The 19,843-nt window shown below is 37.4% G+C and overlaps 1 protein-coding gene across 4 annotated transcripts in view; it reads left to right on the top strand.

The window, feature by feature from the left end:
* Positions 1–19: 19 nt before the first annotated feature.
* Positions 20–19,843, top strand: part of Ahi1 (Abelson helper integration site 1) — a 117,272-nt gene continuing 97,448 nt past the window's right edge. For all 4 annotated transcript variants that reach the window (XM_036168901.1, XM_036168903.1, XM_036168902.1 and 1 more), the window contains exons 1-9: positions 20–367; positions 2,743–2,924; positions 3,201–3,420; positions 4,318–4,510; positions 6,580–6,675; positions 9,800–9,985; positions 11,580–11,732; positions 12,894–13,026; positions 16,047–16,170. In XM_036168901.1, coding sequence (XP_036024794.1) covers positions 27–367; positions 2,743–2,924; positions 3,201–3,420; positions 4,318–4,510; positions 6,580–6,675; positions 9,800–9,985; positions 11,580–11,732; positions 12,894–13,026; positions 16,047–16,170 — 1,628 coding nt within the window. In that variant the 5' untranslated portion in view covers positions 20–26. The remainder of the gene's footprint in view (positions 368–2,742; positions 2,925–3,200; positions 3,421–4,317; positions 4,511–6,579; positions 6,676–9,799; positions 9,986–11,579; positions 11,733–12,893; positions 13,027–16,046; positions 16,171–19,843) is intronic.

Here is a 19,843-nt window from a genome sequence, read left to right as displayed (position 1 = left end):
ACGGCAAGCGAGAAAAGCCAGATAAAATGAGCCAGACCACACACGACATGGCAGAAGAAACCCCAGAGAAGGTGGATTCTGCCCAGCAGAAAGATGCAGACCAGTCACAGGCAGGTGATGATTCAGGTGACGGAAGAGGGAAGGCTGAACTGGAAGGGAATCCCGGGAAAGAAGATGTGGTAGAAGCCTACCCGCACCAGGTGGCTGAGGAGATGGCGAAGGAGATTAAGAAGAAGATACGGAAGAAGCTGAGAGAGCAGCTGACTTACTTTCCTCCAGATACTCTACTGCATGACGACAAACTGGGCAGTGAAAAGAGAAAGAAGAAGAAGAAGAAAGTCCAGGGCCCACCCAAACCGGAACGGAGGTACTGCGCATTGATAACATAGCAACACACACTAGGATCTTCCGCTTCTGAGTGGAAAAAATTCATTTAATGAAGAAAGTTAGTGCTGTGTTTGGAAACATTCCCCCTGAGGTGCTAATTGTGAGCCATTAGGCAGTACTTGGCCTTGTGCTAGGAACTTTACGAGAATTCACTCATTGAATCTTTTCCATGGCCCTGTGAGGGACAGTCATGGCGTTATCCCGTTTTTCTAAGAGTCTGAGTGAGGTAAGCCCCAGAACCAGTAAAAGGCTGAGCCAGAACATTAACAGTCCAGATCCAAACTGTCCGCATTATATTTACCTGCTTATGCCTGCTTTTGAAATGATGGACTTGCTAAGCATGGTGGTTCATGCATGTAATCTGAGCACATGGGCACCAAGGCAGGGGAATCTTGGGATCAAGGCCAGCCTGTATTGCATTTGAGGCCTACCAGAGCACCATAACCCTGTCTCAGAAAGCCCCCCCCCCACCCACACACACACTTATTTCCATTTTGGAGATGGATATGCAGTATAGATTTTTTTCCTTCTCATCATCCAAACAAGATTTGTTCATTGTAGAACAATTACCAAAGGAAATAACTATTGGCAATTTAATATTTTAGTCTAATTTTATGTATGATGCTTATACATACATTCCTATATATATGGTAAGTGTTCCTGAGACTATTCACATTTATAAGTTCTCTCTTTATAAGAAGCAGTGAGATTTAGAAATATCTTCCAAGTGGCATAATCCTTTTTCACCTGCAATCCTCATTTACATAAACAGCTTACATCTGGCTGGTTATGTATCAGTCTTTATGCAACTAGCCTTTGGCAGTCTAGGTAATTTGCCCTTAAGCAGTCAGCTAAAAAGTTAGTGTAAGATTTAGCTATCTGTTGGTACAAATTACCCCCAGAACATAGCACCTTACTACAGCAGGCGTTTTGGGCATTTGTTGTCTCCCAGCTGCTGTGTTCAGAAGACCCAAGAGTGACTTACTGGGCACCTCTGGCTTTCACAGGCTCTCACAAGCTTCAGTTGGGATGCTAGCCAGGCTGATGCCTTGACAGGGAAAGATGTAACAAGTGATGCCCAGCTTTTCTTACTAGGCCTCAGAAGAACTAGTTCTGTGCATAATTGTGAGGCTATAGGTAGGTCTCAGGTCCTGGCTGCCATTCAGAAATACAAGTTCTTTGCCATGTGGATCAGTGCATTGTGAACTCACCCAGGCGGCTGCTTCTACCCCAGACCAAGGTTCCGACAGAGTAATAACAAGACAGAAGTGAACCTTTAAAAGATAGCATCCATTTTCCCATATCGTATTGGAACTGGGTAATGAGGCCCAGCAGGTACTCCTAGAGAAGGGGGGTCTGAAAAGAATTGACCATGAAGAAGTAAAGATCAGCTGGAACATTGTACAGGCAGTGTGGCAATGGAAAGACATTCTCACTAGAAAAGAGAGCCAGTTGATGAAGTTTAAATGCAAATGATGCCGTACATGGTGGTGGCATACCAATGTAGCTGTTCCTTTATATGTAAATATTCCTTTAATAGGAATATTTCGTGACTGATAAAATAGCATAGCTTTCGGGAATAACTACTAGGAAGTATTTGTCTGACCTTTTTTATTTCCCAGTGCTCGTTTTCAAAAGATCACTGAGTATGTTAGAAGTTAATTTTTCATTATTTAAAGGCATATTTTTTATTCTATAAATTATGAACAAACTCTAATTGGCCAGCTTCTGTTCCTGGCTGCTACCTCTTGTTGTTTGCATGGGGTTCCAAATTTTATTTTAATCAAGACTTCTGAAAAATAGAGTCATATACCAGCCTCTAGAAAACAGAAGCAATGAGCTTTTACGGGAAATCAGAAGTTGTAAGGCTGAAGTTTCCTAAGAACAAACTTTGAAATTTTCTTTTGCCTTTTAAGTTATTTAGAAATGTATTCATTAATCATTCAGTCTGCACCAGGATGAGGATGCTTTGAAATTCGCAATAATACAGGTCCATAATCATAGAATAGTGTTTTATTTTCCCTTTGCTCACTTGTTTTTAGACAGCATCACAATTTACCTCTGAATTGTGGTCCTTATACTGGAGCCTGCTTAGTGCTCAGACTATTCTGTGGAGTTTATAGTTTTGTTTAAGTTGGCTCCCAAGATTTGTAGCTCTTCATCAGGTATAAAGTATTATCTATGATTCCTGGTTTGTCAGCCATTTCATTATATAAGAAAATATCAAATAGTGACAGTTTTAAAAGGAAAATGATACATCATTCTTGCTTCTATTTTCCATTCACTCTGTTATACCATGAGTAATAATTATAAAATAATACATTTTAATGGCTTCTTCTTGGGTTATACTTGCAGTACATCAGATGTCTGTGATAATGCAGTTGAAGGTGAAGAAAAGAAAGAATGTCCCCTTGAAACTGTTACTTCAGGATCTCACAATGATGAGGAAAAATGTTCAACAGAACAGAATGCAGATGACAGTGTGCCAGAGAAGAAAAAGCCCAAAACCAAAAAGACCAAAAAGAAGACCAAAGCAGGTTTGTTACCCAAGTTAAATGAAAATTATGTGCTTTTGTGGGGTGGCTTGACTCTAGAAACTTTGTTCTGAAAACTGAGGGATATAATTTAAAATAAGTCAAGATACACTGCTTGGTGTATTTTAGTTCATGTGGAATCAGGTGTTCATTTTTTAATAACTGAGGGTCTATGAGTCTATAGTTCCTGACTTAATTTAACTGTTGAAAGTAAGATTAATTCTATGTAAACCTCACTGTGAGAAGAATTAAAATACTGATTTTTCTTCCCTGCTTTAGTTTCCATTGATAATGAAGAGATGAACGGTGATGGTGTTCATGAAATAACAAGCCGAGACAGCCCAATTTATCCCAAATGTTTGCTTGATGATGATCTTGTCATGGGAGTTTACATTCACCGAACTGATCGGCTTAAATCAGATTTCATGATTTCTCACCCAATGGTAAAAATTCATGTGGTTGATGAACATACCGGTCAGTATGTCAAGAAAGATGATAGGTAATTTTTTAAAAATTATACCACCTTTAAGTTGAAACTGTCTGCAGTAGAAATCCTCTTTGCTGCCCTTTATGGTTGAACATTAGTAGGCATAGATCTGTGGGTTGGTGTTAGAGAATAGGCTTATAGCTGTAGGTGTTCCTCATCTTGATCAGCAGGCTTTACAGAAGAAATGGGGGAAAGGCATCCATCTTGAGTGGACAGTCTGTTAAGGTTACTAATTAGGTCATACATTTGCACTGTAAATATTATAAGTATTCTAATTATGAGTCTCCCACTTTTCCTTTGAAATTAATTTGTTATGGGGAGCTAAGGAGCTGCAAATGTGTCTTGAGTACATTTTTCCCTAAGGTTATTTCTAGAGAGAATACATGTTTGAAAGTCTAGGTTTAAAAAACAGTAATAAATCATTACTAATTCAAAATAAGTATTTGCTTGAAAGTATATTGGGAGGAAAGCATTAAAATTATTACAGAAAAAAAACACATCCACTTAATTAGTTGTGTTTATATACACAAAGAAGATAGGACAGTGCAAAAGAGTCCTTTTTACAGTTTTATTTGCATTTATTCTGAATTTTATCATGAACTCATTTAAACTTCTGAAGTAGTTGCTATATTTTAGCTCTGTACATTAAATGTTATTCATACTTTTTATTTTCTATGTTTATAATAAATTATGTAACCTGAGGAAATAAAATGTAATGCAAGTTCATAGTAAGACACCATTACTTTTGATTTTTTAATAAAAATTATAATTTTTAGATATTAAAGAACATTATTTTTCTTTTGTGACATTATAGCTATTATTTCTGCTTCTTTTATGGTGGATGTATTTTTTTGTTTTCCTCTAAAAAATGTGCTGATTTGTAGTAATGGAAACTTTGTCTTTGAACAGTGAGCGTCCTGTTTCATCTTATTATGAAAAAGACAATGTGGACTATATTCTTCCTATTATGACTCAACCATATGACTTTAAAAAGTTAAAATCAAGACTTCCAGAGTGGGAAGAACAAATTATATTTAATGAAAATTTTCCCTATTTGCTTCGAGATTTTGATGATTGTCCAAAAGTCATCCTGTTCTTTGAGGTATGAATTAAAGAAAGAAAATTAAATTTCAGTAAATATTTAATCATACAAATGTAAGTTATTGATTTTAATAGTTTTATAATATGATAATGTAAGAATTTAATACCTGGAATTTATTGTTGCAGTCTGCTGTGTGGATGCCAGTGAGAAGTCTGTTTAGAAATAGAAATAGAAATGGCAGGTTGGGGATTTAGCTCAGTGGTAGAGCGCTTGCCTAGCAAGCGCAAGGCCCTGGGTTCGATCCTCAGCTCAAAAAGAAAAAAAAAGAAATGGCATATTTGCTAACCTCTTCCCAGTGCTAGGAGTTAAGTCATTTGGTCTGTTCTAGAGTGTTGTTTAATCTTTACATCAGCCCAATGATTATGAACTAAAGTCACAAATGTATCCATTTGACTGTAATTCTCCATTGTGAATCCATCTCACAACAGCAAAGTCATTAACTATATGAGACTACCTAATTATAAGCATATAGCCTGGAAAAGAGGACAAGCATATACAGATCAGTTAGCAAATACCATGTAACGCATAATAGAAAAGCAGAGAGCTTCTTAAATATGAAGTGAAAGGGCCGAGCAATCAGAAAGCTCTGTGGAATAGGCAGACTTGGAGCGGACTTGTTCTGATTTTGTTCTTAACTGAGAAGGCTATCAGGAAAGTACAGCAACTTTCCTACAGTTTTTCCGGCTGTCTGTATAGGTAATTTGTTTCTCACAACCACTCAAAAGTATCACACTCCTTTTTTCTAGCTTGTGTTCTCTTCCCATAAAGAAGGGGAAGTAGAGAGAGCTTCTCCTTCAACATAACCAAGCTGGAGAATTTTAAGATGGGAACAGCAAGAAGCTTGGAGCTAATGGTTCATTTTACAGAGTTGTTTTTGATGCCTCTGTGACTGTGTTATGTGCAATTTAATATAAAGATATGCATTTTAAAAGGATACAATGTATCTCAAGAAACTTTCATAAAATCTTACCATTTGCTCTTTATTGCTGTGTTTTTTATAATTATTTTAAGAGACTAAAATGTATACAGATCAGTTATGTAGCCAAAATGACATTCATGTTTATATATTGACATAAAATAGATATCCATTTCATTCTTTTTGAAAATTGTTTATAAAATAGCATGTATTGCATTTGTAGTTCCACGCATACATGGACTTAAGAATTCACAAAAAAAACGTTACATTTGCAGAAAACAAATGTTGGGGGTGAGGGGATGGGTCAGTGTGTAAAATGCTGTTGTTCCAGCATGAATGCCTCAGTTCAGCTCCCAGGATCCACTCAAAAGTGAAGTATGGTGGTATGTATCTCTAGTCACAGCAATGGAGGGCAGAGAGATGGGGGATCCCCAAACAGTCTTCTAGAAAGATCTGTTATCCCAACTGAGCTTTTTTTTTAAAAAAAAAAAATCAGATTTATTAAGTTCAAAGTGATATCCTCAAGCAAGTAAGTACCTGGAGTACTGCTTACGGCAGACTGCTTACCTGTCCCTGATCTTTAATACCCAGGCAGAATGGAGATAGGGAAGAAACTTTGAGAGCTGTAATAATAGCATATCCAAAGGGAAATCCCTGACTTCAGGAACCTAGCTAAAGAAGGATTCAGAAATAGGATCTCAAATTTTTAAAATAAACATTAAATTAAACAAGAAAACACCCACATCCTCTGATACCTAGGAAACGATCAAAGCTTGAGAATTTTATGCTATGTTTATTTGTGTCTAGAATATAATTTTAATTTTAAAATACACAACCATGTATATTTATGAGTTTAAAATGTGACATTTCAGTATTTTATACAATATGTAGGAATCAAAACTGGTTAACTAGTACAGTTATTCTATCTGAGGTAGTTAATGCTTTGAAATAAATCCTAATAAAAGGATTTATTAGTGTCACAAATGAACCCTCAGTAGTTGAGTAAGTTAACTTGAAAGTAAGTAAATGAGAAATATTTTTTATTCCTTATAAGGTAGACATTTTAAATATCTAGATGATATTGTGTCAATAGAGAATATTAAACTTAGACAATCGAGTATTCTGTAAAATAATTTTAAAAATATATTTACAGATTCTTGACTTTTTAAGCATGGATGAAATTAAAAATAACACTGAAGTTAAAAATCAAGAATGTGGCTTTCGGAAAATTGCCTGGGCATTTCTTAAGGTATGTTTTCATATGTTTAAATACATTTAAAATAATCTCTTCCAAATTTGATTGGTTGTTTTTCACTAAGTCATTTTGGTCTCAGAGTTGTTAACTCAAGTCTTAGTAAGGCTTATTAAGAGTCTGAAATAGGGTTGGAGAGATGGCTCCGTGGCTAAGAGTACTGGCTGCAACACCCCATGACAGCTCACAACTGTTTGTAACTCTTCCAGAGAATCCAGCACTCTCACACAGACATGAGTGCAGGTCAAACACCAATGTACATAAAATAAAACTTTAAAAAAAAGTGGAGGATGGTGGCACACACCTTTAATCCCAGCACTTGGGAGGCAAAGGCAGGCAGATCTCTGAGTTTGAGGCCAGTGTGGTCTACAGAATAAATTCCAGGACAGCCAGGGCTACAGAGAGAAACCATGTCTCAAAAAACCAAAAAGAATCTGAAGTACTTATTGATTACCCAGTGTATACCATTTAAATTTCTTGACCCTGAGGATATTATACTCAAAGACGCATACATTCCTGCCGTCTTGTGTTCAATTTATGTATATGAGACATAAACTACAATTAGAACACAATAGATGTCACAACATTTTATTTTTTATTTTTAAATATCATATGGATTTTAATTCATCTATATTGAACCATTGTTAGAAGAAATGAATTCTTGAGTCTATTCTGACCCATCAAGGGTAATGGAGTCTGTGTTTCCCATTTGTAAGACTGCATGTCTTTGCCTTCATTGTACTGTAAGCTTCACAAAGTTACCAGTATTTTCTGTCGGATTAATTCTTTGAGCAATTTTAGTTTTTATTTTGTATATGCTGCATATGTTATAATTAATGTTAAAATTATATATATATATATATATATATATATATATATATATATATATATATATTTGTATTAATTTTATTACATAATTCCCTTGGATTTTCTCAAGCTCACTACCTCCCAGCACATACAGGCATACAAAGGGGTAGATATCTACTGAATGATTTACTAAAAAGAGTGGAAAGTAATTGAGATAAATTTAAGCGTTGAGAAAATGGCATGAAACAAGTTAGAATGTAAATGCCTCACTATTTGTGCTGTTGAATTCAGGAACATTCAACTTTTGCAATGGTCCATTAAACTGTATGTTAATTTTCAGTTATACTTTTGGTGTTGAGTACTTTCAATTCTTCTAGAATGTTTTTGTGACTGTTTCGAGCCATATGAAAATGAAGCGTTTGTATTTGAGCTCTTCTACATTATACAATTCACAATCATAATGACATGTTCATTATGGAGTTCGTAGCATGAGTTGTTTACTTGGCTAGTATAAACTATAATGTCTAGAGAATAGTAAAAGAATTTTTAAAAGCGTGATTTGGGAGCTGGGGAACTCCTTAAAGTCACTGACGTGCTTTGAGAGATAGTCAAAGGCCTCTGCAGAGTGTGGAGAACTAATACTTAAAGCCTGGATGTTATCACTCAGCTTGAAACTCTCTCCCCCTCAGCACAGCATCAGCCCCTACGCTGTGTACTCATGGCCTCTCCATCCTTTCCCAGAGCTGTAGGAAATACACTGCGTTTTGCCCTATGAGCTTCCTTGTTGATGCATCGTGAACATGCCACAGTCCGGATTGTGCTCTGCTGCTAAAACTTCTCCAACCCAACACTGATGTTTTCTGTTTGCCAACTGATAGATAACACTCTTCATTTGTTATTTTGTCAAACATATATACACTTAATGCATTATTCCCTTGAAATCCCTGCTGCCTCTGCCTTCTTGGCAACCTCCTTGGGTGCTTGTTTATCCTGTTCCTTCAGTATTGGTCCCTGCCTCTTCCCACAGTTTCTTCTGAAATGCACTTTTGTTCTTCGTATTTGTGAATACAATTACTCACTGGACAGATCAGCTTAGAACATCCTGCCAACTCTCTTACCTCTCCTCCTGTGTCTTAGTTTTCTTCAGATTGTCTGCCCAGGCTCATGAGTTATAACCATAAGTAGCACGGAGCAGGTTTGCCTCATATTAACTGAGATGAAATATGATGAAAATTCACTTCCATAGTCTCAGCAGTCACACTGAAGGACTTCACAGTCTCATGTGACAGCACAAGTGTTGGGCGTCCCCATCATCATAGGTCCTTGGGGCGGCTCTACACTGAGTCTTCCTTGGCCCTTTTGTTGAAGTTGCATTGGCCAGTAGCAGTTACTAAGTGCCCCACACTCGGTGCCTAGACTTCCGGTTCTGGTTACCTGCAGACTCCGCCAACTGCCACCGAAACACCAACTTTCTACTCCAAGTCACAAATTCACAACAAACACCATGCTAACAAGGACATTTCCTAGTTAGTCGTTGTGTAGGAAAAGAAAGCCTATTTTAAACTGCTGAGATTTTAAGGTTTTTCCTAAGGCTTTCCATTTATCTGCTTATCTTGTTTCGTTTAATTGGCTTTCTAAATAGCCCTTTCAAAGAAGGTGGACTAAAATACTGAAAATAAAGTGGATGGTTTGAATTAACATATCTTAAAATGATTTTGTGTATACCATTTTATTCACTGAAAGTATTAATATAGTTCTGTAGTTCTAGACACTAGGGAGGCTGAGGCAGGGGGTTCACAAGCTCAAAACCTGCTTGAGTTCCAGATTTCAAGACCAGTGTGGCTAGTTTGTTTTCAGAATGGAAAGGGAAAGGATGGGTAGGGCATATCTTAGTAGTAGAGCGCTTGCAGGGCGCACGCAAGGCCTCAGTAGGCTTCATCTTTAACACTGCTAGAGAAAAAACCCTGACAAACGCTTTCTGCTTCCTGAAGTGTTATCTTAATTGTTTCAGTCACATGCTAGCTGATGACTTTTCCTGTAAAGTGATACCTGCTTCAGTGTTGTAAATGCTTTAGTAGCACTCTGCCTAGTTGTACAACTGAAAAGAACACTATTAGGAACTGTCTTCAAAGTCGTTTCTCAAAGTGACCTGAAGGTGCCTCCTGCCAGCTTGATCTTTTTCTTTATAAATCTAAAGAATTCCAGTCTGTTTTAGTCTTTGAAAACTGAGCTTCTGACTCTGACTTTGTGATTGCTTTATTGGATGTGTGTGTTCTCAGGCAAGATAACATTTTATACAAATTCTTATTTTAAGCTCCTGGGAGCCAATGGAAACGCAAACATCAATTCAAAACTTCGTCTTCAGCTCTACTACCCGCCTACTAAGCCTCGATCCCAGTCAAATGTTGTTGAGGTTTTTGAATGGTGGTCCAAGTGTCCAAGAAATCGTTATCCATCAACATTGTACGTAACCGTACGGGGACTGAAAGTTCCAGACTGTGTAAGTTAATAGTATATTAAAATTAAGGTTGACCTAAGGTATTTTCCATATTTGAAATCTAAGCTTTCAGAATTATTTTAACAGATTTTTGTAACAGAAAGATGCCTGCAAAGACTATGTGTTAAGTCTATAACAATTGAAGGTGAGATGAACTTCAAGTTTTAAGAAGTAGACTTCACGGGGTTGGGGACTTAGCTCAGTGGTAGAGCGCTTGCCTAGCAAGCACAAGGCCCTGGGTTCGGTCCTCAGCTTCCAAAAAAAAAGAAGTAGACTTTACTATTAAAACTGTTTTGGCATAATTTTGTATTTTGTAGTTAAAAATAAATGGATGAAAAGTTGGTACTAGGAAACATTGTCTTCGAAAGGGTAGTAAATAAAATGTTTTAGGCGTTGCTGCCAGGCGTCACAACTGCTCAACCTTGTAGTATGATAGTAGCTGTAGGAACACGTAGACAATAAAGAACACCTTAATGTGTTCCAGTACATCTTTATTTCCAGTAGTAGTGAGCCAAAGCATACATGGCCTCCACTTGGCAGATCTTCAAATGAAGTTACATATTTTACACTAGAGACATTCAAATAACCAGCAATTAACATTTCTACTGCTATTGTCTACAGATGAACATTTTTAATGTTCTCATTCTAATTGATCTTAAGATTGAAAAGCTTCTGCTATTGTCTTTTTTAATATTAATTTTTCTGGTGAGTTGTATGTTCTATAGCTGATTTTATATTCTCTGAGTACAGAATTGACTTGCATTGGTCTAAATAAAATCCATCAGAGGGTAGATTTTTTTCAACTTCAGATTTTTTTATGATATCAGTTTTGTGATTGTTTTTAAGCCAGCAATATCATGTTATATCAGAGGCATGGCATTAGGTGGGTGTTTATGAAGAAGCAGACACAAGGGGACAGGGCTATAAAAAGATGTTTTATGCATCTGGATGCGGTACAAGCCTGTAATCCCAGCATATAGGGGGTGGAATATGGAATGCAAAGCCCACTTCAAATACATAGCGTGTTTGAAGTAGCCTGAGCTACATGAGACCCTGACTGAAAGACTAAAACAAATAATGTAATAATAATAATGAAGTAAAGCCATTTTTACTATTGGACTCTACTAATTTTTATACAAACTTTCAAAGCTTTGTGATTACAGGAGAATAGATCAAATAGCTTTTATTTCACTTAGAGTAATATACAAATGAAAAAATTTTTTTCTGACTAGTGTTTCAAAAAGGGTTCCATACCATTTGTCTCAGTATTTTAATTTTATAAAGTTTTGTTTTGTTTGTTTGTAGACCAGGGTGACCTCAAACTCACAGAGATCCACCTGCCTCTGTCTCCCAAATGCTGGGATTAAAGGTGTGCGCCACCATACTGGGCTCTGTCTCAATACTTTAAAAGCAAAATATGTTAAGAATAAGAAACAACTTGTTGACAGTCTTCATGACCTCCACAGGATCCTCCATGGAGGAAGGAGTGAGCCAATTCCTACAGCTTGACATCTACAAGGGCACCATAGCTTGTGTGTTTGTGCACATTTAACATGTGAACATGATGTCCATTTTCTCATTTTCCATACATGTTTAGATAAAGCCATCTTACCGCTCTATGATGGCTCTTCAGGAGGAAAAAGGTACACCAGTTTATTGTGAGCGGCACCGTGAGACAAGTTCAGTAGACACAGAACCTGGACTTGAGGATTCAAAGGAAGTGGTAAAGTGGAAACGTCTGCCTGGTCAGGTGAGCCGCTTAAAGATGCTTGCATTTGTTAATTTTCCCACTGCTGTGACAAAATAGTTGAGAAAAGCAGTTGAAGGAAGGAAAGGTGTACTTGGCTCAGACTTCCTGCAGCCATTGGGCTTGGCTTGACGGCCTGAATGATCTTTACTAGCTATATGTAGTTAAGATTCACTGTCAGTTGATAATAACTATTCATGGGGCTATTGTGATGGGTCTGTCTAAGGACATTTGTAGTGAGGTACAGTATTCATGATAGACAGGAAGGACCCAGTGTGTACTGACTTCATCGTCTTGAGTAACTTGGGAACTAGACCTTCTCATCTTTACACTCAAAGGAATCGCTATACAGCTTGGTGTACTGGAATTGGCTGGCACCACTGCTTTTTGTGCCTGGTGTCACTATTAGTGAACATAATGATCACTTGAACACAAGCCCTGCAATATCATGATAGTCAGGCTGACAGCTAGTCAACCATCAGCCGCTAAGTCCTAATGGCCAGTAAAATATATAACTCTGATATAATGAGCAAAGAGATAATTCATATCCAGGGTAGGGTGTGGGATGGCCGAATTCCAACACACTGTTTTGAATGGGACAAATTTAAACTTATAAATCACTTGTTTCTGGAGTTCCCCACATAATATTTTCAAAGCACAGTGACCATGAATAACAGAAAGTACAGGAAGCAGAACCACAGGTAAGTCAGAGACAGCGACAGTGGAGGGGTATTCTAGGAGAGGCAGACCAAGAATGGGTATCCATAAATCCTGAATTTAAACCAGGACATCTATGGCATTTGTAGTTTTCAGATGTTTCTGACCTTAGGAAAAGTGACTGCTGTCATGGAATATGGTGAAAAACATTCTTTCTGTGTCTATATAAAAGCAATAATTTAGCAATGATAGTGGTGGTGCATTAGATACTTATTTTTTCTTTGTGTTTTAGATTAAGTGCTAATTAGACATAAATTAATTTTATGGAAAAACAATTCTGTATTCAAAAATTTATATTCTATAGTTTTTCATCATTTTATGTACACGTTTCTTTTCCTATGTGTTTTAGTAAAAGAACTTTAGGGGGAAAGTATGGTAATGGAAATTATCAGGTCATTTTACTTTAATATTTTCTAATTTATATAGTTTTAATATATTCTTTTTTAGGCTTGTCGTATCCCAAACAAGCACCTCTTCTCACTAAATGCTGGAGAACGAGGGTGTTTCTGTCTTGATTTCTCCCACAATGGAAGGATATTGGCAACAGCCTGTGCCAGCCGAGATGGATATCCAATCATACGTGAGAATAATGCTACCTGTTTTACCTGATTGTATTGTGTGTATCGATACTGGCTTTTTAGATTACCTGAAAATCTTAATTTAAGAAATCCCCAATAAATTAGATTTCTTCAAATAAAGGGGCAGTTATTGTTTAATATCCATTCAGAATGAAACTGATCGATGAAAGATGTTATTTTTAACACACAGGTGGATTTTTGTAAACATTACCTATTTTAAATATACACATTTAGTACAAGAAGGAATAATAAATCTCATGGGATATTTTTAGTCCATTGTGATTTTGGTTGATAGTTGTGATGATCTGAATCACGAAAATGCAGCTATTTGTCGTGTGCTGGAATTGGAATAGGTCACCCTGCAGCGCCTCAAAGAAAGCTCCCGTTGTGATAGGAAGTCAGCAGAAAGGCCATGACGGTTTCTCTTGTAGCTTTGGGAGATTTGAAAAGCAGGACTTCGCTATTCTGATTAGTAATTTGTTTTATCTCAGTAATGATGTTAACTCTCCTTGACTAGAAGAAGCCAGCTCTTCATGGGCATCTATCCTGATTATTAGGCCACATTGGACTTAACCTAGCTTCACACAGTTCATGGTATTCATGATATACATGTTCCAACATATTAATAGTCATTATTCTCTTTTGTATAATGAAAGGTTTACTCATGATTTGTATGCTTTAGATTTTTCTGTTAAATGTTATTTTGTGCTTAAATAATTATAGATGTATTTATTTATTATTTAAATCTCAAAACATAAGAATCACTGTCTCTGGCTTTGCACTGTTTGATTATAGTATGTCTGACTGAGAATTTACCCGGCTTACTCAATTCAGATTAATGTCTTTCATAAAGTTTGGAAGTATTCATTTATGATTCCTCCCTTTCTCTTTCTTCTCCAAGGACTGCACGTGCCTGTCTTTGTAGACTTAGTGTTAGCCATTGGGTCTCCGACACTTACTCACTCTTGTTCATCCTCTTTCTGTCCTTAAACTGGACAGGCTCAGTTGACTGTCATCAAGTTCGTGACTCCTCTGTCAGTTCAGGTCTGTTCTTGAGCTGTTCTCCTCGTTCTTTATTTCAGCGACCGGGCTGTCCAGCTCTAACGCTTCTACGGTTTTCCTCTGCGGCCTTTCTGTTTATTCACTGGTGCTTTCTTTTTTGGTGAGGAGTCATTCTTAATCTTTAATCCTTTAGGTTTTCTTGAAGTCTTTGACCATACTTGATAGTGATAGGTTTAAAGATCTTGCTAAGAAAGATCAGATCTGGGCTTCCTCAGTTTTTTGCATGGACAGTGTCTGCGAACTGTGTTTTCTTCCTGTGTGTAGCTATACTTTCCTGCGTGTTTGCCTTTTGCTGTGTCATAACTTTTTGTTGAAAACTGGGTATTTGAGTAATGTAGTGCATTGTAGCTGTTTCCGTTAATCTCCCATCAGCCATCTAAGATTTGTTATTGCCTCTGGTTATGCAGTGAGTGAGTCTCCTAGATGGATTCTGCAAATAATTCATTCTCTGCTGTGTCGTCAACCCTTTGCAGACTGTACCCAGTCAGCTAGTTGGCATTAATACCTGGCCTGGGTCTGAGCTGCTCTTCGCCAGGGAGCACTGTTCTGGGATATTCTTCCAGTGCTTCAGCACACAATTGAAAAGTCCCTGAGCCTTGCTTCCTGTTTGTGCTGAGCTGCTTCAGGTCACCCACATAAGATAAAGCCTCCCAGGTTTTTCTGGGTTATGCACATAGCCCTTACATCCATGTGTGGAGGACCTAGATTCTCAACAATATCGTGAAGCTGTCCATAGTTCTCCATAGCCATCCCATTCCAGCTTCTGCTTGTTTTGAGATTTTTGTGTTCTTTAGAGAGCTGCTTCTTATCTCCAGCTGGTAGCCCTCTTAAACAACCATGGCACTAATGGTGCCACGGATTGTTTCAACATGCACACTAGTCAGATGTTTATATGAAACCTGTACAAAGCCATGTAAAATAAGCCTTGGATCCTATTTTGGATATGACAGGTCATCAAATAGGAAGAAGGCTTTGGAATTGGGGTTTTTAGGGTGCTTCAGACCTCTTCTGCATCACTGAGTGGCTTCTAGGCTTCTGGTGTGCATTGTTTTTAAGGTTGCTTTAGTGTGAAGGAAAGAGGAACTAGATAGTTGTGACAGCACAAAGCTCAATGCTCTTACTGAGCTTCACCCGTTTTCTCAGATAAGTGCTCCTCCTGCTCTGCCAAGCCTTGCAGGGCTAATTCTGAGTTCTCTAGCACCCTTTGAGAACTCTTGCCGGTCTTCTTCCTTTACACATTCCCCAAGTCCTGGTCTTGCTCCCTCGGTTCTGAACTGGCTAGTAGTCTGAAGGGTGGTTGACTTCACCACTAGGTGGCAGTAGAGGCTCAGCCACTCTTCTGTTTTAAGTGCTCAGTTTCCATTTCCTTGAGTATGGGCCCGAATAATAAATGCCTTGCTTTGTCTGTTCACCTCATTCGCTGCTAGTTCCATTATTTTTCTCTATCATTTTACTATTAGAATTTCTTCCTGACAATGCAATAGTTTACATTTCTCGTTAAATCCAAAAATTTTTGGAATTTCATTGATTTTTGAGAAAAGTAATACCTTATTCATGAAACCCTAACTTGTAAAGTATTTAAAGTGAATTACAATGTAAATGTTATTTACTTTTTACTAATACATTGATTATCAAAAGTTCTTTGGGGTTCTAGCAATGTGAGTAATTGATAGCATATTGAAGAGTGTTGTCAAAATTTAACTTATATAAAATTTCTTGTAAACTCTTGGGATTAAAGCAATTGTCAAAATTTAGCATATATAAAATTTTATATAAACTCTTGGGATCATATGAAAACAGTTCTTGAGTATATTTTGAAATTGTGTTAACATTATAAGTATTTTTGACTTTAATTTTACAGATAGTACTTAAGTTTTTCTAAATTATCTTAAATTGTGTATTTATATTTTTGTTGAATTAAAGATCTCCTAGACATTTAACTTCTAAATATTTTTATTAGTCTATGAAATTCCTTCTGGACGTTTCATGAGAGAACTGTGTGGCCATCTCAATATCATTTATGATCTGGACTGGTCGAAAGATGATCGCTTTCTCGTCACTTCCTCATCTGATGGCACGGCCAGGTTAGTAAACATTTCAGAAGCACTTACTGTGTGTGCTGTTTGCCATCCAAGAGAGCCAAGAGCATACCAAGAGACGGCTGTGCCTCTGACCGCCATAGCTGAGCATCGTGCATACTGACCGACTGAACAGCAGGAAGACTGACAGCAGCTCTCGTGGCTGTCTGTTATTTGTGTAGTGTCTATCATGTCTGGCCCTTGCTGTTTTTAAATGATCATATGTAAGCTGCTAGTTAGTATCTTACAAGAAGTGTTTGAGCTTTGTCCTGTGCTGTAACTGAGGACTCTGTCTTCAATGTAGAGTAGGAGTAGGGGCTTGGATCCATTGGTGTTCAGTAAGTAGGCGTAAACCAAGTAAGTGACTCAGTTAAGCACCTTACAGCTTTGAAGGTTGTTAAATATTTGTATTTTTATGAAGTCAGTCTTAAGTTATCCCCTTTCAATTTAGTATGTATCACAGTACAATGTTTTATCTATTGTCTGGTTCTTTAAATTCTTTTCACAGCCTTCTTGTAGCCCAGGCTAACCTCAAATGTGCAGTCTTTCTTTCTCCGCCTCCTATGTGCAGGGATTACAGACACGGCTGTCATGCCTTACTCAATAAAATATTTTAAAAGCTAATTTTTAAACTCTATTTACATCTTTTAGCTGCTTGTTTAACCTTGTATATTCATGATCTAAAAATTCAAGGTTTCTTTATCTGTGTAACTTAGATTAGGAAGACACACGTTTCTCCACAGCCTGGGGAACTGTTTCTGCAATCATTTTGAGACCCACGCTAACTTTATTCTTATTTACTTTCTCTGCCACCTGTTCTTGCTTAATAAGCCTTGTGATTTCTAGTGCCCAGGCTCCTTCTCCTGTTGACCTTAATCACCTTCCTTTTCTGTGTAAAACGACTGTTGATCAGTTTGTCACCATTGGTTAGTTTATAGTTAAGGAAGAAGAGTGGTAACCAATGACAGTTTACTTCCTCTATTAATCTGGGAACTTACTACTCCCTTAAATGTACTAAAGGTATTGACTGGCTTACTCTTTAAGCTCAGCCATTCTATCTGAAGGTAGGTAATAGTAGTGGAGAGAAGGTCTGAGTTTGCTGAGACATGACAAAGGGTTTGAATTGTAAATCACCTTAGCTCTCATCCCTGCTGAGTCATCTTTCAGGCTTTCGGTTCCTTTTTCTCATCCCCTGGCAGCAGGTCCAGACATCAGATGCATCGGTTTCCCCGTCTTCCATCTTCCATCCTACTTGGCGACTTCAGTTTATGAGAACATGTCACTATATATATGGATTGTCTCCATAATGTCTAGAAATGGACCCATCTCCCTTAATGAAGCAGTATGGGCATGGACTCCTTAATCAAGATCCAACCCAGAGTGCCGGTGCAGTAGTTCATCAGGTAGACAACTAGGCTGAAAACCCAAGATATGTGGGACTCACATAATGGAAGGACACAGCCAACACATGCAGATTGTCCCCTTACCTCCACATGTGTTCAGTGGCACATGCATAGTCGTCCCCCCCACCCACACACACATGTATACACAATGTAATTTTAAAACTTTTAAACCAACTAAGATTTCACCATGGGTATCCTTATATAAGAGATTCTTCATTATGTTTTCCTCTAAGCGGCTTTAAAATTGACATGAGTTTGAACTCTGTAGATCATAAAGAGTTTTGTGACAGTGGAGTGGAGAGAAAAACATTCTAACCAGGACTAAACTGGCAAAAGGCCTTTGAAAGAGGTAGGAGAGTGTCACTAATGAAGACTGCCAGCCGAAGGAAGTGAGAGGGTTGGGAATGCTCACCTGGGGCAGATGTGGATTTGCTGCCTCTGACTCCTGTACTGTTTTCCTGAAATCACGTTCAGTGTTTTCACTGGTTTTTCCCAGGTGACTGTTTTGATCTGCTCACTCCTTGCCATGTGGCTTTAGCTTATTTTCTCCTGTACTTGCTTCCAGAATAATCTGTTTTTCTCAAGTCAGCAGCTTCTAATACAAACAGAAAGACAAAAATCACATGTGATAGCTCTGCACTAGGCCCCTGGTCCCCAGTCATGTACCATTTCACACATACTGTTTTAAGTTTATTTTTTAGTATATGCTTTTTCCTTCCGGTCTAAAGATATTTTTTGCATTTTAATCTAATCTTTAATAATTTATATCTCGTTCTTTATGAATCATTAATACATTTATATAATACATCTTACAAACCATTAATACATTTCGTTTGATGTTGGAGTCTACCCTGATATAAAAAATGAACTAAGTTCAATTTTTTCACAAAAAAGCTTCATTAAAATATATGTATATATATATATATATATATATATAGTATTGAGTTATTTTGAGTGCCTTCATTTCATTGTTAGGTATAGTAGGTCAATTAATAACACTAAGATTTATTAGCAGTCAGCTGAGGATATGACCTTTTAGCTGTCATGATATTCCCTTCAAATTAGCAGTTTTATTTTTTGTGTGTGTCAATTCTGTCCCGTGTACCATATGTTCATGGAAATTCGCTTTTTCAAAAGCTGTTTTGGCAATGACATGTGTGCTTTATCCTCACTTGAGAACATTCTTTCACCCCTTCACTATTAGTTTGTACTTCTAGTAATAGCATATATTTTATTCAGCTGCTGAGAAAACTCAAAATGTCTCTATAGAATAGCTGACTGTATTTTTTTTCTTTTGTTTGTAATTTTGTACATATGTCTTAGGCAGCAATTTAAAAATCAACTGTAAATCCTAATGCAAATATAGTCTTTTTATTCCAATAACTTAATCTATCATATAAAATACCCAGTGACACACTCACAGAGCTACTCTACATCACTAGATCTCACCTGTTTTACACACGCACACACACATTTGGAAAAGAAGTAGAGTGGTAAGCATAAAGTTCGTGCTTACTAGATGAAAGCTTCTTCTCTGTCAAAACACCATAACTGTTTCAATCAAAGAGAGTAGGACATGGACCAGTTGGTAAATTGCTTACATACAAGCACAAGGACCTGAGTTCACATCCCCAGGACCCATACACCAAAGCCAGGCACAGAAGCACATATCTGTGATAACAGAAGACAGAAGGATCCCTGGAGTTTTCTGGACAGCCTGCCTAGCCAATCAGTGAGCATCCGTCCCAAAAATTAGAGTTGAGAAGTGATTGAAGAAGACATCACTGTCAAGCTGTGGACCTACATGTGTCCTATGGGCACACACGCATATACACTGAAAAATAAATCACTGATTATGATGTTTAAGATCTATATGTATATTATTTAGACTTTGAAATACAAATTTAAAAGTTACTAGGCTCATTAAATCTCTTGGCCTCCACTAGGAATCATTTTTCAGAAGCAGTGCCTACATAAAACCTAATGGAAAAATCATTAAAAAGTTTCTTCCTATCTTTTAAAAGTATTTATTCATGTATTTATATATGCATTTATTTAATTCTTATGTGTTTGAGTGCTTTACCTGAGTGTGTATGTGCACCACATGCAGGCCAGGTGCCTGCAGAGGTCAGAAGAGTGTCTTAGATCCCTGAGAGCTGGAATTACAGATGGTTACAAGGCACCATGTGGGTTCCGAGAACCTAACTTGGGTCTTCTGCAAGAGCAACCAGTACTCTTTCGTTTTGTTTTGTTTTTGATTTTTGAGACAAGGTTTC

Source organism: Onychomys torridus, chromosome 19 (genome assembly GCF_903995425.1).
Source record: "Onychomys torridus chromosome 19, mOncTor1.1, whole genome shotgun sequence".
NCBI classification, from domain to species: domain Eukaryota; kingdom Metazoa; phylum Chordata; class Mammalia; order Rodentia; family Cricetidae; genus Onychomys; species Onychomys torridus.
The sequence above is the reverse complement of the archived record's forward strand: the minus strand, read 5'-3'. Positions and strand labels throughout refer to the sequence as shown.